Source organism: Bombus vosnesenskii, unplaced genomic scaffold (genome assembly GCF_011952255.1).
Source record: "Bombus vosnesenskii isolate JDL3184/JDL3185 unplaced genomic scaffold, Bvos_JDL3184-5_v1.1 scf7180000013266, whole genome shotgun sequence".
Taxonomy (NCBI): Eukaryota; Metazoa; Arthropoda; class Insecta; order Hymenoptera; family Apidae; genus Bombus; species Bombus vosnesenskii.
In genome coordinates this window covers 6634743-6662226 of record NW_022882926.1, presented here as the reverse complement: position 1 = coordinate 6662226, position 27484 = coordinate 6634743, and the positions used below count along the sequence as shown (strand labels likewise).

The following is a 27484-nucleotide window of genomic DNA, read 5'->3' as shown; positions in this document are numbered from 1 at the left end:
CATAGACATGAGAATTTAATTTTAGCTTGTAAAAATTATTATAATTATAAAAATGGTTATTGCAGTAAATCGTTAAAGGCGTCAACCTACGATAGAAATTAAAGAATTAATCGAAGAACAGCTTTTACAAATTACATTGACAATTTATTACATTTAAACTATTGCCTTATAACACAAACTATTAAACAACAACATTTAAATTATTGCTTTATAATATTTAAAACATTAATTAGTAACATTTAAACTACTAATTTATAACATTTAAGCTATTAAATTATAAAATATAAGCCATCAGTTTATAACTTTTAAATTATTAATTAACAACATTTAAGCCATTACTTTATAACATTTAAACCATTAATTTATAACAACTAAACCATTAACTTATAACATTTAAACCATTAATTTATTAAATAGTTAAAGGCGTCAATTTACGATAAAAATTAAAAAATTATTAAATTTGATCGTGTTATAATGGAAAAACCGCCTTTCACAACAACAGCAAACCGTTACCGTTTGATTCACCTTCAGATACCTTTGCAAGTGCATGCCATCAGGTATATATGCGGTGCGAAACTCGCGCGCGAGCTCATTTGCGTGTGGTCTCCCGTACCGTAAAGATCGAAGAATAGTTTTTACAAATTACAATAACAATCCAGAACATTTAAACTATTACCTTATAACGCTTAAACTAGTAATCAACAACATTTAAGCTATTACTTTATAATATTTAAGCCTTTAATTTATAACATTTAAACTATTAATTTATAACATTTAAGCTATTAAATTATAACATTTAAGCCATTAATTTATAACATTTACATTATTAATTAACAATATTTAAGTCATTAATTCGTAACATTTAAATTACTAGTGGACAACATTTAAACTATTACTTTATAATATTTAAGCCACTAATTTATTAAATAGTTAAAGGCGTCAATTTACGATAAAAATTAAAAAATTATTAAATTTGATCGTGTTATAATGGAAAAACTGCTTTTCACAACAACAGCAAACCGTTACCGTCCGATGCACCTTCAGTCACCTTCGCAAGTATATGCCATCATTCGACACGAAACTCGGGCGCGGGCTCATTTGCGTGTGGTCTCCCGTACCGTAAAGATCGAAGAATAGTTTTTACAAATTACAATAACAATCTATAACATTTAAACTATTACCTTATAACGCTCAAACTAGTAATCTATAACATTTAAGCTATTAATTAGCAACATTAAAAACTATTATCTTTATAACGTTTAAGCCATTAATTTATAACATCTAAATTATTAATCAACAACATTTAAACTATTACTTTATAACATTTCAACTATTAATTTATAGCACTTAAACTATTAATTAACAACATTTAAAATATTAATCAACAATATTTAAACTACTAATCAACAACATTTAAGCTATTGATAAACAGCATTGCAACTTTTTGATAAAGAAAAGAAGAAAATTGTCGAAACGATATTTAGCTTCTTTTCCACTACCCTCCCCCACCCACCCTGCCTTAAACAGCTTTATTTTCAGGGAATATTTGTAACCGCGCGCAATGCGGTTTATAGAGTCAGTGTTTGCTACGCGATAGTTTTCTTTCAATATTTTAAAATCACGATAATTTTGATTAAAGTCGCGGAAACGTAGTCTTAATCTCAACAGTCTACTTTTGAACATTCGTTTCCGGTATTAGAGTCAGTGCATCTCTCAATACGATAAAGACTCTCCAGTGGCTGAAGAATGTAAGTAGTTTTATATCATGTATTTCAATTTGTTCGCTTCTTTGTATTTCTTTTGAATTATTTTTAATTAGAAAATAAAAGTGATCGATAATTTAGAAAGCTATACACGTTTTTTTTTAATTGGAATAAACTGTTAAAGTGTTAACATTCGATTACAATAACATTGTCTCTGATATGCATCGAAAATCACTGAATTTTCAATTGTTTTATTTCAAACTTTTATATCAGCGTTTCATTTCGCTACATACTTATTACAGTTTTTTAGAATTTCAATCTCTATCATTACTAAAGATACAAATTTAATCAACTTCCATTTTTCATTATCTCCAATTTTTCAAAAGATCACTCATTGTGTTCTGTTCTGTAACAGATTTTTCGCAACCTCCACTTCCACCATTGGACCTTCAACGGTTCCTGCCTGATATTAGTCTTCCTGATGATATTCGCTGGGGTGGCGCAGCATCCATGGTACGTCCTCTGTTTCTCCGCATCGAACGGTGAGTCGCATGCATTTTTGTTCCTCCGGTCACTCAATCATGTCGTAGGATGAAAGGTCCGAATCGGCACGGGTGACCGGTTGTATTACGTAGAATTTTGTTGCGAGCATAGTGACCGCGGGTATTTCTTATACCCGTGAGTAGTAACATTCTTTTTTTAAATTTATTAGTTTAGGATAGGTCTTCTTGCACAGCGCGATTATAATAATTGGTTTAAATACATACACTTGAGAATATATTCGTGTTATTTATAAATATGCATGTTAATATTCCATATGAATATTTGCAAATGGCAAATATCTACACGAATATATCTGTATGACATGAATATGCTTGACCTTAAGCAATGAATTAATCGTGACAATATCAAGTCACGTTCGTTTATTTCATTTCGGTTAGAATTCAAAATATGAGTCAAAATTCATTTTTTCCCGTACAAGAATGTGTGAAATTTTACGTGCAAGAAGACACTTCGCGACAGGCAGATTTTTGAATCAAAGCAATAATTTTGAACACTGCTTCTGCACTTATATGCAAGTATATGCTTTGATAAAGAGATCGCCTGAGATTATTTCTTTCTTAGTAATATATTTAGAGTCAATTATTCCATTTGATCGAGTCTCAGTCTTTTTCAATTAACGCTACCTTTTTGCAATATTAAAGTTTTGTTCCGATTTATTAAATTAATAAAGTAGAGTTACTTAGTTACTATTAAATTAATAAAGTAGATTTAATCAGAAACGAAGTAGTAAAATATAAAATCAAAGAACGTTAGTCCGTTAAATAAAAATTAGACAAACTAATCATCTTTTTAGATCAGGATTTTCAGTTTTAACCCTTTCCGTGCCCATTGTCAGGATCTCATTCACGTGCCCAGGTGCTACTTGAATGGGAGAAAGACATTGGGCACGATGATCTAGAATTAAGTAATATAATAATTTGTCAGCGACTGACGATGTGTTAGTGTACCGTGCACGACGTATTTTCCACGTTATGTGTGTGTGTTGTTAGGCCGTGGAACTGCGTCGCTTTTTTTCATTCGTTAAAACATCAAATATTAAAAATGTCGAAACATATATCGATTCAATTTACGTCTCGATACAATCACAATTTGTGATAATATCGCCCACGCGATTAAGTGTAACCACGCTTTAAATATTGCCGTAAATTACAATTATAATACCAAGTTTATTTACATTTATTTTAACGATATCATTTCCTCAGACGTGTTTTATCACGTTTTACGCAATGGTCACTAGCCTTCGTCAGTCGATTTCAGGAAAACGGTACGTACCTTAGAGTGTGCATGGTGTGTGTTAAGCTCGGGTGTCGGAGGCGTCCCGGGACGTCCTCTCTAGTGTAGGACCTTTGCGCCCGAGCGTTTGTGTGAGAACCGTGGAGCGAGTGTGTTGGTGTGCCTGTTTTGCCATTTTTAAATATAGCGCTAGGTAGGATAGGTAGTATACTTTCTGGTATGTCTGTTAATTATAAGTAGGTAGGGCCGGTCAGGTTGGCACAGTCTCTGGTCGGGTAGGCGCGTTTTCGTGTGACCAACCTGTTTCTGGAAATGTAATTTGAAAAATCGACGGTGAAACTGGCACGAGTAGAGCATGCACTCGTCTCTGGTTTTGCCTTTCGATTTTTCGAATTTCGCGGTCGCGGTCGCGAATGGGTCGAAACGAACGTTTATTGCTCGAGCACGCACATGCGAGTGAGCAACGATCACTGCTGTGATCGTTGGTCAGTCCATGTGCACTTCAATCAGCTTCCGCGGTTTATATTTTTATTTTACATTGGTAAGTTTTTTTTTTTGTTTGCGATTTAGAAGTCTCGAGCTTAGATTTAAGTTTCAGCGGGCATTGCGCCCGAAGAAAGAAGAGGCTATAAGCCGAAGAGGCCCGGCAAACTGCCACTCAAGAGGGCAACTACTAATGGCTGCCCATCCTCTGGGTCATCCAGAGCATGGGAAGTCATTATTGTTACTACTTTGTCACTATGCTCGATTTTAGTATTTGTAGTAGTAGTAGTAGTAGTTTGCTTTTTTGGCCGATGTATATATCGGTCCATCGTCCCATTGGGCAAATCGCGATTTTTCTTATTAGTGTTGCGACAAATTAATGACGGGTTGTATTAGAGTTGCGAAATAACATCGCGGCTTTTCATTAGTGTGGCGAGAAAATGATTACGGTTTGAATTAGAGTTGCGATAAAATGATAATCGCGTTTGCTTTAGAGTTGCGAATTACGATATCGCGATTGTCTTTTGCAATTTTTAGAATTTTTCCTGTTTTCTATTGTTTAAAATTAGATTATAAAAGTGTTAGTTTTCAATTAATTTTATAGTATTGCAAGTAGCAATACCAGAATATTCAAAGTAGCTTTTTTATATAGTAAATAGTAATTTTTATTAAATTCACTATAAGAGTTAGCGTTGCGATAATGTTCCATCGCGAGTTCTGCTAATTTTTCCTGTTAGCGTTGCGATAATGAATGATCGCGTTTTGTTGAGTAGAGTTGCGTTTACAAAATGCCCAAACCCTCCGACTGCAATTGTCGGACACTGTTCCTGGATCACACGTACAGCTGCAAGAGCTGTACAAGTGTGATCATTCATCGGCAACCTCCTACATGGTTGCACTGCGATATGTCAGCCCTCCACTCGCGATTTTTTTTATTAGTGTTGCGACAAATTAATTACGGGTTGTATTAGAGTTACGAAATAACATCGCGGCTTTTCATTAGTGTGGCGAGAAAATGATTACGGTTTCAATTAGAGTTGCGATAAAATGATAATCGCGTTTGCTTTAGAGTTGCGAATTACGATATCGCGATTGTCTTTTGCAATTTTTATTATGAATTTTTAGAATTTCTTATAGAACTATGCGTATCAGAATTTATCCTGTTTTCTATTTGTTACGACCGTTCGCGGAGAGACGCGATCGCGAGATAGCACGTCAACGAGAGTTGTAAATTCTCGCTACGATCATGTTAATCGACGCCGCGAAATAGTCGTTCCCCTGTTTCGTTTAGGATAACAGAGGTGGTTTAATGAATATAACACTGTATTAACAGGTTAACATAGAACAATATATTTTACAATAATATGATGAAGATGTTACAGAAATTTGACTCGATTTTGCGATATCTCTAGATAAATTCGTTTGCCCGTCAGATTTGTCGAAGTGTCATGTTTGACTCGTCAGAAGGAACTGCCCGCCCTTTGATTATTTTCGTCTTTTCTGGAAGGCGACCCCCACTACGTTCGGATCACGCCACATTCTTTTACGCGAGGTAAAATAACGGCCACGAGTCGACGTTTCTGGAGGTCGCCCTGCTTAATGAACCATGCGCTTGCCACTACAATGTTTGTTTGCCGGGCAGCCGCGACGATCCGTCTGCGACGTTATAGGACCGCGAGCGACGGTTAGAAAATACAGCCTGTGGTAAGCCTCGTGGCGTAACACTATTGTTTAAAATTAGATTGAGAAAGTGTTAGTTCTCAATTAATTTTATAGTATTGCAAGTAGCAATATCAGAGTATTTAAAGTAGCTTTTTCATATAGTAAATAGTAATTTTCATTAAATTCACTATAAGAATTAGCGTTGCGATAATGAATGATCGCGTTTTGTTAAGTAGTGTTGCGTTTACAAAATGCCCAAACCCCCGACTGCATTGGTCGGACACTGTTCCTGGATCACACGTACAGCTGCAAGAGCTGTACAAATGTGATCGTTCATCGGCAATCTCCTAAATGGTTGCACTGTGATCTCTTGCTATTGGCATTACGTATTTTTTAAATATGAGTGCATAGATTTATATTTATTAGCGTTGCGTATCAAATTTCGGGTATTTTCAGAATTTCTTCTTTTTTTTTTCTTTAAATGGTAGGTTAATTGATATTGCAGATATAATGAAGCACCCTTTGTTCGATTTTGCGTTCGATTTTGAAAATTTTCTGCTTCATAAATATTAATAATAAGTGATCATTGCGAAACAAGAACATAACATTTAAGCCATTAATTTATGACATTTAAACCATTACTCAACAACATTTAAACTATTACTTTATAACATTTAAATCATTAATTTATAACATTTAAACCATCAATCTACAATATTTAAACTATTAATAAACGACATTTAAACTACTAATTTATAACATTTAAACTACTAATCAACATCATTTAAACAACTAATCAAGGACATGTAAACTGTTAATCGACAACATTTAAACTATTACTTTATAACATTTGAACCAACAATCTACAACATTTAAACTATTATTTTATAACATTTAAGCTTTTAATTTATAATATTTAAACTATTGCTTTATAATATTTAAACTGTTACTGTACAAGATGTAAACCATTAGTTAACAACATTTGATATGTTAATTCTTCACAATTAAATTATTAATTTGTAACAATTGAGCTAATAATTTATAGTAATTGCGATATTTATTTATAGCATTTTATTATTAACCTAAAACTATTACTCGATTAATTTTTAACAATTATGATTTTAATTTATAACAATATTATAGAGTCATCAAAATTACTATAAATTGAAATTTAAACAAGAAACGAGGGTTATTTAATGTGTAACTAAGACAACCAAATTGATAATTTATAACTCACACTTAACAATTAACAACTCATAAGAATTCGGCAACTAATGATTAATAAAATTCAATACACGCTACTTCTTTGCTCTAAAATAATTTTACATCTTCTGCTTCCGATGCTTAAAAACTCTTCACATAAATGGGGCCCGAGCGTAGTTACCTCCTTGTGGTGAGACCTGGTAATTGGCATCGTTTTCCAAAAATTAATCAGCTGATTAATCTTTGGAAAACGATACCAAGCCAAGAACTACGCAACAGTTCAGTTTGGATCACCAAAAGCCTCTAAGAAAATTTTGTTCAAACTAATTGATAGTCGAAAACTAGTATTGAAGAAGTGTGAATGTAGTCTTAGTTTGCAGAAACTATTAAAATGATAAAAATGGATATCGTATTAAATCGTTGAAGTCGCCAATTTACGATAAAAATTAAGAAATCGTTCAATTTGTGTTTATTATAATGGAAAAACCGTCTCCTGCTATGTCAAAAAATCGTTGCTATTTGATTGACATCTCGACACCTTGTCAAGGTATATAAGGAACACGGAAGTCGCGCGCGAGCTCTTTTGTGCCTGAAATTCCGGAGAGTGAACATCGAAGAAGAATTTAAATATAAGGTAAATAAAAAAAAATATCAAATAACAACATTGCAACTAGTAATTTATAACGTCTAAACCATTAATTTACAACACTTAAGCTATTAATTTATAACATTTAAGCCATTAATTTATAACATTTAAGGAATTAATTTATAACGTCTAAACTATTAATTTATAACATTTATGCTATTAATTTATAACATTTAAGCTATTAATTTACAACATCTAAACCATTAATTTACAACATTTGAACTGTTATTTTATACATTTAAGTTATTAATTTATAGCATTTAAGCTATCAATTTACAACATCTAAGCCACTAATTTACAATATTTGAACTGTTATTTTATACATTTAAGCCATTAATTTATAACATTTAAACTATTAATTTTTAACATTTGTGCTATTATTTTATACAATTACACCATTAATTTCTAACATTTAAACTATTAATTTATAACATTTAAGCCAGTAATTTATAAAATTTAAGCTATTAATTTACAACATCTAAGCCGTTAATTTATAACATTTAAGCTATTAATTTACAACATCTAAGCCATTAATTTGTAACTTTTGAACTGTTATTTTATACATTTAGCTATTAATTTATAACATTTAAACTAATAATTTATATCATCTGAGCCATTAATTTGTAACATTTAAGCCATTAATCTAAAACAATTACTCCATTAATTCTTAACAGTTATACCAATAATTTATAACCACATTTTCCCATTAATTCAAAGTAATGATGCTCTTAATTTATAACAGTTGTACCGTTAATCGGAAGTAACTCTACATTCATTGATATAAATCAATACCATCAATTCGTAGTGAGTGCATTAATGATTTATTTTGTTTTATTTTATTAACAGAATCTATCAAGTCTTCGAAGTGCTATTTTATTTCTATATAGCATTATTTTTTAATTTTAAATACAGTATTTAATTTCTCATTTCACTATTTCGTATAAAACCAGTGGTAACACAGAGTGTAATTTTAAGATGTAATTTTCCATGTCTGCTCAAAACCAAGGAAACAACACACCATATTCATGGAATCAAGGAAGCGAGTACAATTTAACCGAAGGCAACCACATCTTATCTGTAGCTGCACATGACTCAGAGAACATTTCAAATCATGTTGTTATTTTGCCTCGGAGTATCGAGACCGTTAGATTACAAGTAATGTAAGAACAAATAAACTCCGGGCACAAACAATGTCGCTTTATTATAAAATAATTTTACATCTCTGCTTCCAATGCTTAAAAACTGTTTATGTAAATGGGACCCGAGCGTAGTTACCTCCTCGTGGTGGGTCCCGGTAATTGGTATCGTTTCCCAAATAATAATACACCAAGTACTATTTTGAATATCAGTATTATTATTTGAGAAACGATATCAAGCTAAAAACTACTTGAATATAGTCTGGTCTTGATCATCCAAAATAGTTTTGGTGATCTAGACCGGACTAATATCCCCCCGCGGGGGCGCCGTGGGACATCGTGGGACATCGCGGGACACCGTGGGACATCGCGGGACACCGTGGGATGCGAGCGTTTTAGCCTTAATTAATCATAAGATAGATACCTATGTTATGTGCATTGTAAGCTCATTCTGTACAAAAATACTTATCTATCTTGGGACGAAAAATAAAAATCTCGTCTCTCGTGATCCCCTTGCTTACCACACTGGAAAAATGATTCCCACGATTTATCGGTTCACGGTCGCTCAGTTCTTTCGAACCGTAGCGTGACGTACTCGCTCGCGCGTATTGCGGGTACGTGCGGGTCAACGTGCACTGGACAACTCTTTGGATTCGTAAGTCGCCCCAAGGACACCTCTGTCTGGGTGACTGCTCGACGACTGCTCGACGTTCGCATCGGATCGCGGGAGTTGTCGTCGCGCCGGTGATGCTAGCGAATCTGTTGGGGATTCAGTCGTGGATCTGCAGTCCTGTCCGATTGGTACTTTGGTACTCGGTCAGGGACCTGCAATTTCACGTCCTCCGTAATTCTGTTCGGGCCCGCGGGAGTGGACCCCACTGTGCATTTGAGGTCAATGCCTTCGTAATCCTGTTCAGCGGTCCCTCCCCGTGAGTGGACCCCACTGTTCAGTTGAGGCCTCTTGCCTTCGTAATCCTGTTCAGCGATCCATCCCCGGGTTCCACATGTTCAGTTGGAGTGTGTTAAGTTGCTGGCCTATGTGCTGGATCCGCGGCTGAATTACCCGTGGATCACTAGCATCATCGGTCGGCGCCATCGACCGCGACTCGTGTAAGTTTCGAACGGCGAAACAGGAATCGAGTTACGGTCAATTCTTGGGCTTTCCGCTGAACCTTAGGGTTATCTAGTGCACGGGGGTACGTCATGTAGGTTTGTTAGTTCTTTCGAGTGACCGAGATCTCGTTCGTTCCGGGCGCGCCGCGGTTTTTCTTTCATCGTCTGATTGTTGGGGCTCCTTTTCCAAAGTAGCCCCATTTTTTTTCTTTCGTTCCAAGTTAGACAAATGTGTCTTTGATACGGAATGTTGCGGATAGGGTTGCGAATTATTGTACGATGTTTGTACTGATCGATGTAAGCGTTGTATGGGAGATGAATGTTGCGTTGCGTGGGAGATAGATATTGCGTCGTTTTGCGTTTGTAAAGATTCGTGTAACTGCTGCGTAGGAGATAGGTGTTTCGCGGTTAGGCTACGAAATAACTATCTCTTTACGCAGGCCCATGATCAAGTAGAGTCAGAACTCGACATTCTTGCCAATAGGTTGAATGTCGAGACCGATGCATAATGTTGAATAATTCATGGGCGGGTCTCGTGCGTAGTCACCTCCTCGTGGTGAGACCTGGTAATTGGCATCCTTTTTCAAAGATTAATCAAGTGATTAATTTTTGGAAAACGATGCCAAGCCAAGAACTACGCAACAGTCCAGTTTGGATCACCAAAAGCCTCTAAGAGAATTTTGGATGATCTAGACTGGACTGCACCGTGGGACATCGTTGGACACCGTGGGACGTCATCGGTCCAGTGTGGGTCACCAAATGCCGCGAAAAGAATTTTGGATGATCTACACTGGACTGCAACGTGGGACATCGTCGGTCCAGTGTGGGTCACCAAATGCCGCGAAAAGAATTTTGGATGATCTACACTGGACTGCAACGTTGGACATCGTGGGACGCCGTGGGACGCCGTGGGACATCGTCGGTCTATTGTGGATCACCAAATGCCGCGAAAAGAATTTTGGATGATCTACACTGGACTGCAACGTGGGACATCGTCGGTCCAGTGTGGGTCACCAAATGCCGCGAAAAGAATTTTGGATGATCTATACTGGACTGCAACGTGGGACATCGTCGGTCCAGTGTGGGTCACCAAATGCCGCGAAAAGAATTTTGGATGATCTAGACTGGACTGCACCGTGGGACGCCGTGGGATACCGTCGGTCCAGTTTGGGTCTCCAAAAGCCACCAACAGAATTTTGGATGATCTAGACTGGACTGCAACGTGGGACATCGTTGGACAGCGTTGGACACCGTTGGACAACGTTGGACATCGTTGGACGCCGTGGGACATCGTTGGACAACGTTGGACACCGTTGGACGCCGTGGGACATTGTTGGACGCCGTGGGACTTCGTTGGACACCGTGGGATGCGTACGTTTTAGTCTTAATTAATCGTAAGGTAGATACCTATGTTAAGTGCATTGTGGGCTCATTCTGTACAACGATATTTATCCACCTTAGAACGAAAAAAAGAAAAATCTCGTCTCCCCTCACTCACTTACCACACAGTACTTATTGTACTCGCGATTTATTGGTTCGCGATGACTCAGTTCTTTCAAACCGTAGCGTGGCGTACTCGCTCGCGCGTATTCCGCGTACGTGCGGGTCAACGTGCACTGGACAACTCTTTGGATTCGTAAGTCGCCCCAAGGACACCTCTGTCTTTGTGACTGCTCGACGACTGCTCGACGTTCGCATCGGATCGCGGGAGTTGTCGTCGCGCCGGTGATGCTAGCGAATCTGTTGGGGATTCAGTCGTGGATCTGCAGTCCTGTCCGATTGGTACTTCGGTACTCGGTCAGGGACTTGCAATTTCACGTCCTCCGTAATTCTGTTCGGGCCCGCGGGAGTGGACCCCACTGTGCATTTGAGGTCAATGCCTTCGTAATCCTGTTCAGCGGTCCCTCCCCGTGAGTGGACCCCACTGTTCAGTTGAGGCCTCTTGCCTTCGTAATCCTGTTCAGCGGTCCATCCCCGGGTTCCACATGTTCAGTTGGAGTGTGTTAAGTTGCTGGTCTATGTGCTGGATCCACGGCTGAATTACCAGTGGATCACTAGCATCATCGGTCGGCGCCATCGACCGCGACTCGTGTAAGTTTCGAACGGCGAAACAGGAATCGAGTTACGGTCAATTCTTGGGCTTTCCGCTGAACCTCGGGGTTATCTCGTGTACGGGGGTACGTCGTGTAGGTTTGTTAGTTCTTTCGAGAGATCGCGATCTCGTTCGTTTCGGGCGCGCCGCGCTTTTTTCCTTTATCATCTGATTCATCGGGCATTTTCTTGTTTACCCATTTTTAAGGGATACTTATTGAGATCACGTTAGAGTTTATAACTTTTCAGTATCTTCAATATCTTACAGTGTCGCAAAAGTAAAACGATAACTAGTTTAGTACAGCGACTCGTATGTCCCTTCTGCGAGACACGAAATGGTATATACAGTGTCAGTAGCTACATTTTCTTCCTTTCATTCCAAGTTAGATAAATGTGTGTTTGATACCGAATGATGCCAGTAGGGATGCGAATTATTGTACGATATTTGTACTGATCGATGTAATCGTTATGTGGGAGATAGATGGTGTGTTATGTATGATGTTTTACGTTTGTAAAGATCTATGTAAGCGCTGCGTTCGAGATATGTGTTTCGCAGTTAGGCTACGAAACCACTATCTCTTTACGCAGGCCCATGATCAAGTAGAATCAGAACTCGACATTCTTGCTAATAGGTTGAATGTCGAGACCGATGCATAATGTTAAATAACTCATGGGCGGGTCTCGTGCGTAGTCACCTCCTCGTGGTGAGATCTGGTAATTGGCATCGTTTTCCAAAAATTAATCAGTTGATTAATCTTTGGAAAACGATACCAAGCCAAGAACTACGCAACAGTCCAGTTTGGATCACCAAAAGCCTCTAAGAGAATTTTGGATGATCTAGACTGGACTGCACCGTGGGACATCGTTGGACACCGTGGGACGTCGTCGGTCCAGTGTGGGTCACCAAATGCCGCGAAAAGAATTTTGGATGATCTAGACTGGACTGCACCGTGGGACATCGTTGGACACCGTGGGACGTCGTCGGTCCAGTGTGGGTCACCAAATGCCGCGAAAAGAATTTTGGATGATCTATACTGGACTGCACCGTGGGACATCGTTGGACACCGTGGGACGTCGTCGGTCCAGTGTGGATCACCAAATGCCGCGAAAAGAATTTTGGATGATCTACACTGGACTGCAACGTGGGACATCGTCGGTCCAGTGTGGGTCACCAAATGCCGCGAAAAGAATTTTGGATGATCTACACTGGACTGCAACGTGGGACATCGTCGGTCCAGTGTGGGTCACCAAATGCCGCGAAAAGAATTTTGGATGATCTAGACTGGACTGCACCGTGGGACACCGTGGGATACCGTCGGTCCAGTTTGGGTCTCCAAAAGCCACCAACAGAATTTTGGATGATCTAGACTGGACTGCAACGAGGGACATCGTTGGACAGCGTTGGACATCGTTGGACGTCGTTGGACATCGTTGGACACCTTTGGACATCGTTGGACACCGTTGGACGTCGTTGGACATCGTTGGACACCGTTGGACACCGTTGGACGTCGTTGGACGTCGTTGGACGTCGTTGGACGTCGTTGGACACCGCTGGACACCGTTGGACACCGTTGGACAACGTTGGACAACGTTGGACAACGTTGGACACCGTTGGACACCGTTGGACACCGTTGGACACCGTTGGACACCGTTGGACAACGTTGGACATCGTTGGACGCCGTGGGACATCGTTGGACAACGTTGGACACCGTTGGACAACGTTGGACACCGTTGGATGCCGTGGGACATCGTTGGACGCCGTAGTACTTCGTTGGACACCGTGGGATGCGTACGTTTTAGTCTTAATTAATCGTAAGGTAGATACCTATGTTAAGTGCATTGTGAGCTCATTCTGTACAACGATATTTATCCACCTTAGAACGAAAAAAAGAAAAATCTCGTCTCCCTCCACTCGCTTACCACACAGTACTTATTGTACTCGCGATTTATTGGTTCGCCATGTCTCAGTTCTTTCAAACCGTAGCGTGGCGTACTCGCTCGCGCGTATTCCGCGTACGTGCGGGTCAACGTGCACTGGACAACTCTTTGGATTCGTAAGTCGCCCCAAGGACACCTCTGTCTTTGTGACTGCTCGACGACTGCTCGACGTTCGCATCGGATCGCGGGAGTTGTCGTCGCGCCGGTGATGCTAGCGAATCTGTTGGGGATTCAGTCGTGGATCTGCAGTCCTGTCCGATTGGTACTTTGGTACTCGGTCAGGGACCTGCAATTTCACGTCCTCCGTAATTCTGTTCGGGCCCGCGGGAGTGGACCCCACTGTTCAGTTGAGGTCAATGCCTTCGTAATCCTGTTCAGCGGTCCCTCCCCGTGAGTGGACCCCACTGTTCAGTTGAGGCCTCTTGCCTTCGTAATCCTGTTCAGCGGTCCATCCCCGGGTTCCACATGTTCAGTTGGAGTGTGTTAAGTTGCTGGCCTATGTGCTGGATCCACGACTGAATTGCCCGTGGATCACTTGCATCATCGGTCGGCGCCATCGACCGCGACTCGTGTAAGTTTCGAACGGCGAAACAGGAATCGAGTTACGGTCAATTCTTGGGCTTTCCGCTGAACCTCGGGGTTATCTCGTGTACGGGCGTACGTCGCGTAGGTTTGTTAGTTCTTTCGAGAGATCGCGATCTCGTTCGTTACGGGCGCGCCGCGATTTTTTCCTTTATCATCTGATTCATCGGGCATTTTCTTGTTTTCCCATTTTTAAGGGAAACTTATTGAGATCACGTTAGAGTTTATAACTTTTCAGTATCTTCAATATCTTATAGTGTCGCAAAAGTAGAACGTTAAGCAGTTTAGTACAGCGACTCGTATGTCCCTTCTGCAAGACACGAAATGGTATATACAGTGTCAGTAGCTACATTTTCTTCTTTTCATTCCAAGTTAGATAAATGAGTGTTTGATACCGAATGATGCCAGTAGGGATGCGAATTATTGTATGATATTTGTACTGATCGGTGTAATCGTTGTGTGGGAGATAGATGGTGTGTTATGTATGTTGTTTCACGTTTGTAAGGATTTATGTAAGCGCTGCGTTCGAGATATGTGTTTCGCAGTTAGGCTACGAAACAACTACCTCTTTACGCAGGCCCATGAAGTAGAGTCAGAACTCGACATTCTTGCCAGTAGGTTGAATGTCGAGACCGATGCGTAATGTTAAAAAACTCATGGGCGGGTCTCGTGCGTAGTCACCTCCTCGTGGTGAGACCTGGTAATTGGCATCCTTTTCCAAAAATTAATCAGTTGATTAATTTTTGGAAAACGATGCCAAGCTAAGAACTACGCACCAGTCCAGTTTGGATCACCAAAAGCCTCTAAGAGAATTTTGGATGATCTAGACTGGACTGCACCGTGGGACACCGTGGGATACCGTCGGTCCAGTTTGGGTCTCCAAAAGCCACCAACAGAATTTTGGATGATCTAGACTGGACTGCAACGTGGGACATCGTTGGACAGCGTTGGACACCGTTGGATGTCGTTGGACATCGTTGGACACCGTTGGACATCGTTGGACATCGTTGGACACCGTTGGACGTCGTTGGACACCGTCGGACATCGTTTGACATCGTTTGACATCGTTTGACATCGTTTGACATCGTTTGACATCGTTTGACGTCGTTGGACGTCGTTGGACGTCGTTGGACATCGTTGGACAACGTTGGACACCGTTGGACAACGTTGGACATCGTTGGACAACGTTGGACATCGTTGTACAACGTTGGACACCGTTGTACAACGTTGGACACTGTTGGACACCGTTGGACAACGTTAGGGTGGGTCTCCGTTCGCAGCACCTCCTCGTGGTGAGACCTGTGCGATCGTATTGTTTGATATATCATTACTAATTGCATTGTTATATGCGATACAATTACGAATTGTATAACAAATAATACGAGCTAATGGCTGCAATCGCGATTTTAGTTTTGTTTTTTACGTGTTTTTAGTAAAGTAAAAAATTGCCTAAAAAACGTAATTTCATTAATTTTATTAACATTAATAAAATTAGTACATTCTATGTGTAACAAGTCTTTTAAAACTATTACTTATTCTACATTTACAATGTAATAAAATTCAGTAACAAAATTGGTAGTATTTATTCTCTAGTTAGTCTAGTTCATCAAAATATTTCTATGGAACAATATTCCACTGACGTTGTACATCTGGTTCTGCAATCTGTAACATAAAATATGTGAATATTAATTATTGTTTTTCCCGTATAAATTAAACAACTATAAGTACAAAATTCTCAATGAGTTTATATCGAATATTTTTATACAAAAAATGCAATTCACCTTTGAAGTAAGTTCATCAACACATGCTAGTCGAATACGGGCAGCAGTTGCAGGTGCATCTAATTGGAAGTAATTTTTGAGACCATATTCCTGACGAGCAGATTTAATAGCTTCTCTTATTGCGAAGAACACGGAAGATGCTAAAAATAGTGGTGGTTCTCCTACAGCCTAAAATAACAGTAATTGTTTAGAAATCTATAAGGATTAGGAACGAACAAATAATAAGAACGAATGACACCATGAACACAAACTGGAACACAGTTTGATTCTCTCAATACTTGTTTTGAAATTGAAATACATTACTTTAAAAAAACCTTAACTTATATGCGCGAATGCGGATGTCGTGTGTAATTCGCCATAATTAAGTTGGCGTTTCTTCAGCGCCGCGGCGAATTTCGTTTTTTTTCTGGAAAACTCGACTCCATTCGAACATTGATAAATGATTTGATTGTGGATTTGAAATTCTAAACACGCAGCGGTCCAAATCATCTTCATCGAGAATGATATTGAAGTTCAACTTGAAAAAATAATTTTCGTCGAATCCTTGATGGGCAGACGATGAAAATACCGTTAATGGAGCTCTGTTGTTGACCACAGCAGAAATTGCCGACCACGGTAGGCGACTGAAGATGAATAACAGAATAGAAAAAGAGATAAGACAAGCTAAACCTGCTAAACGGCTGGGACATTGCCAACAATTTGGGAAATTCGAAAAATGACCAATACCTTGTCATTCTTAACAGTAACAATAACAATAAAAAATGAGAAATGATAAATATAAATCAAATTCTTGGTTTCTCTTAAGAATATATTACCTTGGATGAGTAAACAGCACGAGGATTTGAGGCACCTTTCAATAAGGATACATTAAATATTTTGGGAATATCTGTAAAAGCCAGGTAGCTTATATGCACCTGGACCTCTAGTAGCAAGGACTCAGTTCTGAGAAATACCATTTCTAGCGTAAGAAGACCATATCCTTGAGCAAAAGCTCCTTCAATTTGTCCTATGTCAATTGCAGGATTTATGCTTTCTCCTAAATCCATTACAATATCAGTTTGCAATACCTATATACAAATATCAATATTTAGATATTAGTAATTTATAGTTATATTGAAGTACATTTTAACATGTACAATTCCCTTTTGATATCTATAAGTATCTTGAAATATATTTACTTGATGGTCTCCAGTCAGGCAATCAATTTCTACTTCAGAACACGCAACACCATATGTAAAATAATTAAATGGGTTTCCTGTGTTAGTTTTGAATGAGTATCCTATATCAGGAGTCTTATAAAAACCGGTAGCGGAAAGGCTAATTCTTTCAAAATAAGCTGTTTTTATCCACTCTTCCCATGTTCCATTTGGGTTCTTATCTGTCACTGGTTTTAGTCGTTTCATAATTTCGTTACAAGCATACTGAAATTTTTTTACAACGTTTAAAATCATTGTTTAATTGCAAGTATATTATATTACTCGTATTGCAAAGATCGAAATTTAAGTGAGGAAAAGCAATAAAAAGCAAGTATGTATATAGATTATAAGTAATGAGTAATAGATTATCATAATATCAAAATTTTAAATAAGAGTAAAAGAATAGAAGAAATAAGCAAAAAACGTTGGAAGTAAATTGAAAGAAAACAAATCATTTTTACTTACCATAATAGCCATACCATTCAAATCTGAAGCAGCACTAGCTGCTGTAGCAGATGTATTTGGTACTTTATCGGTAGCAGTTTCCATTATATGTATTTTATCTGGTTTCAATTTCAGTGATCTGCTTGCTACCTAAATATTAAATAGAAAATGGAGAAGCTTGAAAATAAATATCATATAATATATGATACACATTACTTGTAATGTCAGTAATAATATGAATATGAATAAAATTTTTAAATATGAAATGATTAAAAACTACTAAATTTGTGAAGAGTATATAACAAATGAGAATGATAATTTAAGTGAAATCAAAATAGAAAAATAAATAAAATTTACTTGTATCATTTTTGTATGTAAACCTTGTCCCATTTCAACACCACCATGACTAATTAATACAGAACCATCTGTATAAACATGTACAAGTGCCCCTGCTTGATTTAAAAACAGTGCAGTGAAAGAAATACCAAATTTGGTTGGAACTATTGCCAATCCCTTTTTCTTGTACCTATTTTCTCTATTGGAATAGTATTTATTAGAGTCAATACTTTGTATCATTGAAACTTCAAAGTACAATCATGATTGTACAATAAATAAAACTATAGCATTTTTTAAGAAAGTTATAGAATATAAAAAAGAAAAGAATAATGGAAATAAATTAAATGAGAAATATAAAATAAAAATGAAACATAGAAAAAGTATTTTACTAAAACAGTATTTAGAAATACATACCTGTTATACTTTTGGACTTGTACAAGCCGTTCATTGTAATTTGAAGATAAAAGACACTCTTCCCAGCAACGTTGCAATGTACAATTAATAAGCTTTTGATTATAATGAGTGGTATCTCCTTCCTTGTATAAATTTAACTCTGCAACCTGTTAAGATTATTTATTTAGTGATTTAAAATTGTATGCTTTTATATATAGTATTAAATTGTGATCATACCTCAGCAGGGTCTTTAGTTAAATATTCTGCAATATGTCTGATCATTGTTTCGGCTAAAAACATTCCTTGTGGACCTCCAAAACCACGGAATGCTGTATTTGACGGTATATTAGTTTTACACATAAAACCATACACATCAGCTGCTGGTATTTTATACGAATTTTCAAAATGGAACATAGCACGTTCTACAATCTAACAAATAGATATATATATATATGAATACAATCTAACATTTTATAAATAAAATATTCTGGAACTATTAATATACATATTAACATACTGACGAAGAAAGATCGCGGGAGTAACCCGCGTTGTTGTAAATATAAACTTGCGCTCCTTTAATCGCACCATTATCGTCAAATCCAACTTTATATTTTAATAAAAACGGATGTCTTCCACCAGTTATCATAATATCTTCGTCTCTATCAAACATACAGCGTACTGGTTTTCTTAATCTGTAAAGGTAAATTATCATAATGCAAATCCTTCTGTTAATCCAATTTAAAGATAACTTCGTTTTGCCACATTTTGTGTTTTATTACTTTATTGCGTGCAAATATAATTACTTGTATGCAGCAAAAACAACTGGTAAAGCAAGTATCGCAGGGCGAGACTCTTTTCCTCCAAAACCACCACCTAATCTTTTCACTTTAACCACAACCTTATTAGCTTGAATATTTAAAACTTTCTGAAATGTATTTGAATCTCTGAAGGATGTTGTGTTGAACAATATACTTCTAATTCGTCTCTTCCTTGGGAATTACCAAAGTTGCATTTGTCTCGAGGTAAAAATGCTCTTGCCCTCCTATTCGAACCTCCCCTTCGAGAATATGCTTCGATTCGGCGAAAGCCTTTTCTACATCTCCCTTTTTTATACGTTTTGGTGTTTGCTCGAAAAAGGAACGATGTTTAATAGCGTCCTACAATTATTTAAGATTACTTCTTTAAAACATCAAAACTTATTCTTTAAGATAAAAAATTAATTCAAAATTTAAAGTTATATATTCTGGCTATGTACTTTTATTATACCTCTATAGAAATGATCACTGGTTGTAAATCCTCATACTCGACTTCAACCATTCTGGCAGCCTTTTGTGCAATAGCTTGATTAACAGCTATGACTGCTCCAATTACTTGACCGTGACTTGTCACCTTAAGGAACATATTCACCTTTTACTTATTCTGAGATTAATTGTAATTCAATTATATTAAATCATATGTTATGTAAAACTCTTTCTATATAAATATATCTTCTCTGAATAAAAGATTGACTTTTTTTTCTAAACATTCCAAAAATTCTTACTTTGTCCGAAATAAACACTTGTTCATCCTGAACTATAGGACCATAAAATCGTTGCTTTTCGGGTAAATCTTTCCCACTATAAAAGGCAACTACTCCTTCTAACGACAATGCTTTAGTTGCATCGATTTTCAAAAATTTTGCATGAGCTCTAGTAGATAAAACTACAGCTAAATAAAGCTCGTCAGAGAATTTTGGCATATCATCGCAATATATCGCTTCTCCTGTTGCTTGTTTAAATGCACTGGCATGAACAACTGTTTTCCCAACGAAATCATTTACCTCCTGATCCTTTGGAACCTATCACAAAATACACAAAATATTAATATACAAAATTATATACTTTCAAGAAAAATTGTATAAAACAGTGTGTCAAATTAGACTAAGTAACAGGTACCACTTGATAATATTGTGAACTCCTTGGTTCTTTAGTATGGAATCCTTCTGCAGCACTTTCAATTTCTTTTGGCAAACATACTTGGAGCTTTTTAGCTATGTGTAAAAATCCTTTAAAGAATAGGCTGTAAAAGTCAAAAGTGTTATATACAAATAACGTCTCTTTCAAGGACTTGAAGAAAAAATTATTGAAGTATAAATATATATATGTATACCTTAAAGTTAAAGATTTACGATACTTGACCATTCCACCTGGAACACTATCTGGTAAAACTAGTTCGTTTAATAATGAATCGTAAACAGTTTCTAGAAGATCTGTGTTCCATTTTCTAAAACAATTCTACATTAATATTTTCTTTATAAGAGATATGGTTAAAAATAAATATTGCATAATTTTATAAAATACCTTCCAACCATAATGTCGCAAGTGTTTCTAGCTAAAACTGTTGTTGGAGCCATTCCACCAAAAGCCAGATGTGCTTGACTAACAATGTCACTTTCTGGTTCAAAGAATATATTTAATGCCATATTAACGATAGCAATGTCATCATCTCGCCTTCTTGCTTGTTTATAGGCAACAAAATATTGATTCTATGAAATAGGAAAATATAGTACTGTAAACTATTTATTAATAAATAGTATAATATTGTTTTGTTATCTTCAAAATTTTATGTACTTTTTCAGAAAACGGTATTTGAATTGAAAGTAAAATCTCTTCTGGTGAAACAACATTTTGTCTATAGCCCTTAAAAAAAGTATGATCCATTGGAATAAGCCTAACTCCATTCTTCATACTCGAAACATTCAGTTTTATTCCAGCTGCCATAAAAATTGGATTTAGATCTGATATGGGACTTCCTGTCATTATATTTCCACCAACAGCCTATAGAAAAATAAAAAAGCTTCTTAGCTCAAAAGTTACATTTCACAGCAAAAAATTTATAAATCATTTCGAAGAAAAAAATATTATAGTAGATCAATAGATAGACTAATAGAATGTATATATAAAAATTATAATAGACCAAATTACTTACAGCAACATTTCTGATTTGTTTCCCAGCAAACCAATGAAGCATATTAATTATTTCAGTAAAAATTCTTGTTTGGTATTCTGTAGTAATAATAAAACATAATCTATAATATATCCACAAAGTTATTACTCTAAATATCTTACAGTACAAAATTTAAAATATAATATAGGAGCATCTACCAGGTTTTATGGCAATTTGGTTTCGTAAGGCTTTCTCCATCTCAACAAGTGTGACACTAGCACCTACATTCAGTAATTTTGGATATTCTTCTATAACATGCATTTCTTTAATTAAAGTAGGCTGTATAAGAACTGGATAGGATAAGTACTTGAATTTAACTTCAACCCCTGAAAGTATGTACAATTAGTTTAGTATTCTCACTCAGCTTATTTTTCCAACTATATTAAAAAGATATACAAATTTAAATAATCTTTTAAATAAGTAAGTAAATTTTACCTATCTCTGTGTTTCCTACAACAATTTTTGCATTTGGATATTGATTTTTTAATTGCAATAACTCAATAAGAGTTTTTGGTCTGTACCATGTGACATCTTTTCCTTTTATTATTAAGTATTCCTCATCTAGGTGCTTAGAAATCTAGAAAAAGTTTATTTAATTTATTGAAACGAAAAAGAGATATTAGTCATACATTGGATGTCCAAACTGATTAATTTAAAAGATATTAATATTGAATAAATAATTTACGTGTAACTTGGGTGGAAATATAATTTCTTGAGAAGGATCGTACAGACAGAATTCTTTCGTATCAAAAACTTCTGTAGGTTCTGCTATTGGTATCTTTTTACAACAATTTTCTCCCATAGGACATTCTCCATTTGTTAAAGATTTTTCATTACTTTTTGACATTAATTGCATTGTTTCCCATTCTTCTGTAAAGGTTCTATAAGCCTCTATGATAGGGCGATACCCAGTACATCTGCATAAATTTCCTACAAACACACTGTCAATTAAAAATGATAAAATAATAATGATATGAATAATAAAGCAAAAAATTTAAATAAATCAGTAAAATACATATAATAATTTTATGTACAGAAATATGAAATAAATCTAAGAATCTTCTTTAAAATTATAATTAGTCCTTTGCACTCGGAGCTATTTAGGACGTTACAGAATATCAAGAAAGCAAAAGAAAAGAAAAGAAAAGAAAAGAAAAGAAAAGAAAAGAAAAGAAAAGAAAAGAAAAAGAAGTGTAGTTTTGAATCATAATATAAGTAATATAACTAATTTTTATTTAACTGTCCAACAACATACGAGATGTATTAATAAAATTTCAAGAATAACGTTAATAAAGTAGCAAAACTGTAAACATGTAGTATCTCTCTATTGGTTTGATTTGTCTCGCTATAACTTCTTTTTATTCTCACGAATAAAAGGAGTTATAAATAGAACACATATTCGATTAATTGAAGCACACTCGTGAGATGAATTAAGGACAAAATAAATCGATGGCAAGTTTGTCGATGATATTTACTTGAATCAAACAAAGTCCAATTTTAACTTTGTCTTTGACACCAAATTTCAAGACTGGGGATTATTGGATACAAATTGCTTGTGATATTTTAATGTTATGAGATTTAAATTACCTATAACTTGCCGATAACATTATAAGCCAAAGGGTTGAGATAGATATCGAAATACGAATACCAATGGTATTATAAAATGCGTGTATACAATTTCGAAGGGACTATTTTGAAGGCAATATTCCTATAAACATTCTACTTCATTTATCTTATTTTCGAAACTTGAAATTACTACATTTCGTATGCAGCAACGTTGCATAAATGATCATAATTTTACCTGAAAGGCAATTTCAAGATCCTTCATAGTTGGTTTAGGAGTGTTTCCAGCAATGCGACACAATCCAGGTGTGCAAAAACCATTTTGACCGTTGCTTTTTATGCGCCTTGAACCGGATGAAGTTTCGTTTTAACACTTCCAATACCTTCGACAGTGGTAACCGCTAGACCATGCATAGCACAAACTGGAGTCAAGCACGCGTTTACTGCTAAATGTCTGTTTGTTAAATATTAAGCGGTCAAGGAAAAAATTATCCCTCGGTTTTATTTATGTATATATCATTATATACAACTTTTTAATTTTGAAGAAGTTTCTTTTTTCATTCGAATATTTATTCATGATACCAGAATACTTTGGCACGTTGATTTTTGTATTAAGAAATACTTAAGTCTCGAATGGATATAAAAATATGATTTTGGAATTGGAAATTTAACAGCAGCAGTATGCGCATCATTACTTTCAATGATCTATCATCATCCAGTTACTTATTATTTGCGATTCTATTCTGGAAAATAGGTCATCCCATAAGTAAGTGTCTTATATTACTTTACTGGATAAATTATGTATTATGTTGTGTGTATTATGCTTCGTTGATGTGTTTATAGAAGTTTCGCCTTTTGTTTCTTGAGAGTTTAAGAGTATTTTCTCGACTGTCTCATTCCAGCAGTACCCTCTGGAAAATTAAGGCAATTAGGTCGGTATTCTTCTACTTTAAGTTATAAAATGAGCATCGGCGATTACCATTTGCGGCATTGTATGCTATACGAATTTTAAAAAAGCAATACATTTAAAGTACTATAGTACAATGAACATGTCCTATATATGAGAAAATGTCAAAGATACTTCACTGATTCTTTTCACTGGTTAAATGAAACTGGTTTCACTGGTGAATGAGTTGCTTAATACAAAAACTGAAGAACTTGTTAAAAATGCAATTAAGATTAGTTAGTTGAAAAATGGAAAAGAATCATAGAAAGCCACGGTCAGTACATCAATGATTAAAGATAAATGTGAATATTAATTTTTTTTTAGTTTTAGTTAATAGTTCTTTAGTGTTAGAAAAAAAAACGATATTATTTATATGATGATCTAATATATGTATATTTTGAAGAAAATGATTTTAAAGATATTGTAAAGGATACGTAATAATTTCTGTTGCACGGTCCAATTTTGATATCATTACAGTGCATGCTCCACAACCACCTTCTGCACAACCCAGTTTCGTGCCGGTTAAGTTTACTAAATTATTTGAGTTAAGAATTTTCTTTTAAAAGTATTTTTATTTATGTCTCAACATTTCTAATACTTTTATAAATGTTTTTCATCTTTCTACTTCTACTTCTCACCGTATTTTATATATTTAGTATTCGACATTATCGTTCGGCTATTTTTACTATCTTTTAGCAACATTTTTGTCAATTTTTAATATCTTATATTTATTTTAAAACTTCATAGTGTCAAACATTTTTAGTCAAGAAATATTTAATCTTGTATTGGATAAAATACAAATTTCTATCAACTATTCTGCGTCTAAAGCAACATTAAAAACAATATAATATTGCCAAAAGAAGAAAATAAATTTCTGTCTTTATTAAAATTTATTACCCGATATATTTTATATATAAACTAATTTATTTCAAGTTTATTTTTAATGAATTCTAATTCCAATTTCTGCATTATTTCGCCAATATCATCTTTCAGATACAGGAAGGATACATTTATTTCTCAAATACCATAGTAAAGTCCATTGTGGATCGACATTGTCATCTACCACCTATAATATCAATATTTATAATGTAAAATGAAAAATCGCGCGCACGCACGTAGAAATTATATTTCTTTAAAACTTCGTCAAATATTGCTGTGATTAAAAAAAAGTACAATGAAAAATGTCACGATCAAAAACATTACACAGCTATAAATGTTACATATAAAGTAATCAAGAGATAGTGGTCTTTATAAATATATTTTTTATATATTTATATATATTTTTCACAATACATATTTTATTACATATTACATATTTATTTTAAAGATTGAATACAAAGAAATAGAATTTAATTTTCAGCTATATAAAAAAGTTATATATATATATAATTAATTAATTATATCATAAATAATTAATAGCATCACATAAAAATTATACTCATCAAATTCAATATGTATATATACTATATACCAGAATTCTGAGTCAGCAGAAAATTGTTCATTTCATTTTAAGTAAACAATTTTAGAAGTGAACTTGAAATAAATACATAGATAGAATATACATAAACAAGTAGAATAAAAAGAATAGAATAGGTTTTAGAGTACATAGAAATACATTCTTAGCAGTTTATTTAAGTGTAACATTCATCAAGGAGCTTTTTAATTTTAATATTAATAATTTAGTTGAAGGAAAATATATATTCTTAAAATAAGATATATTGTATAAGAATATACCATATAAGATTGTATCATATAAGAATGTACTCTAAATATAGTTGTCACATTTCTCTCACATGCATACTTATTAAGATGCTATATATAAAATATGTATATACCTCCTTGCCATTCACATAAAACACCAAAGTATGTGAAACTCTATCACGTCCTACATTATTTGATGTGACAAGTGCAGATTGAGCAATGGTTTTCTCATCCTGAACCATTTTTGCTTATTATAAATCTCAATGAAACCTGTGAAAGAAATTCTCAAAATTATTTATTCACTAGTATAATATAGTAATATTATTATATACCTCTATAACTATGCTTGACGATAAAAATATCAAGTATTCTTGTTTTTCCAGAATATGAAAATCTACACAAATTTCTATATATGTTCAATATAATCTGACTTCATCTTATTATTATTGGGCCATATGTATTATTGTTGTTGAGAGATGATAAAATAATATACTTTGTACATTTCATTATCAGAAAGAGATATAAAAATGTCTTTTATAAGAAATTTATCTTTTGACAACATATATCTTGTACTTTTTTGTAATATTTGTTATCAAAAAATATATTTCTCTTTGCACAAAAAATTGTCAGATATTGATTTCCAAAACTTTTTTTTATCAAATACATTTATTTCAAATACATACATCTACAATAATATTTATACTATTATTTTTAACGCATAATACTTTTGCAATACATGTTGTTTAAGGAAATTATGATAAGATTGACCTATATGCCTCCCATGGACCTCCAATAGACCTCCAATAGAAAATAATAAAAAGAAAAACACTTAAGTAAAACTTGAAGTTTATGATAGAGGAATTCATGTAAAATGAGACATTTATAAAAGAATTTATATTATCTTAAATCAATCTATATACACTTATTAAAGTATATTTATTAAAACAATATACAATTAGTAATAACAAAATAATAATGATATCTAGATATAATAGGAAAAAACTTAAATTACAATATCAAATTGTTTCCTTAAGCTCTTCAAATGACAACATTCTAGACGTAATATTAAGGTAAATTTTACATTTAATTCTTTGTTATTTGAACGATAATTTTATCACCTGTTGCATTCACGTTATAAAAAAGAAACTGACATTTGTGGCAAAATTAAATTTTTCATCAAAATCGTCAAAATTGTATTTACTATTTTGTATAGTTTAACATATTAAAAGTTCACAGCACGATACATACAGCAAATATGCATTCAAAGGAAGGCACTATTATTAAATTATTTTAGAAAGTAGTATTGCTGAGATACTATAGTTAAATTATTTTATAAAATAGAAATAAATTAAAAATGATTATATGTGTACATGTACGTAATGATTATAAATATAGAAAAGTTACCTTTTTTTTGAATTAAAACTTTTAGCTTGTTGAGGAACTCGTACAGAACTGCTCAAACAACAGTGAACGACTGGCCAGTAGGTTATCATCGAGTAAGATATGTCTTGCGTATGTGTGGGTTGCGTTTTATTAGAAAGTCACAATACACGAATAAAGCAATTTGTCCCTACCACATCTTATCCCTCAGCAAACCGCTTCTCTCTTAGGATTGACATTATTGTGTATACATTCCTTTACATTCTTTTGCAATTACAAATTGAACTACAGTTAATCAAGTATGAGAAAAATGCTTCTTAAATTAATTAAACTTTTTTTCTACACTAATATAATATAGTACAGGATTAAGCACAATAAAATGTTTGCATTATGATATTGATGAAA

At 34.8% G+C, this 27484-nt stretch overlaps 1 protein-coding gene across 1 annotated transcript; it reads right to left on the bottom strand.

Moving 5' to 3' along the window:
* Positions 1 to 15814: 15814 nt before the first annotated feature.
* LOC117243463 (xanthine dehydrogenase) lies at positions 15815 to 27196 on the bottom strand. The gene is given in 30 exon segments (XM_033510968.1): positions 15815 to 16016; positions 16136 to 16303; positions 16951 to 17028; positions 17030 to 17070; positions 17073 to 17202; positions 17314 to 17556; positions 17797 to 17925; positions 18133 to 18310; positions 18526 to 18671; positions 18742 to 18933; positions 19022 to 19196; positions 19308 to 19440; positions 19443 to 19487; positions 19490 to 19661; positions 19771 to 19893; positions 20045 to 20341; positions 20439 to 20562; positions 20653 to 20766; positions 20844 to 21028; positions 21114 to 21320; positions 21472 to 21548; positions 21648 to 21815; positions 21925 to 22066; positions 22175 to 22421; positions 23292 to 23397; positions 23400 to 23506; positions 24433 to 24529; positions 25007 to 25064; positions 25834 to 25969; positions 27104 to 27196. Coding segments are annotated over 29 exon segments (4035 nt in total). The 5' UTR covers positions 25942 to 25969; positions 27104 to 27196; the 3' UTR covers positions 15815 to 15971.
* Between the last annotated feature and the right edge of the window lie 288 nt (positions 27197 to 27484).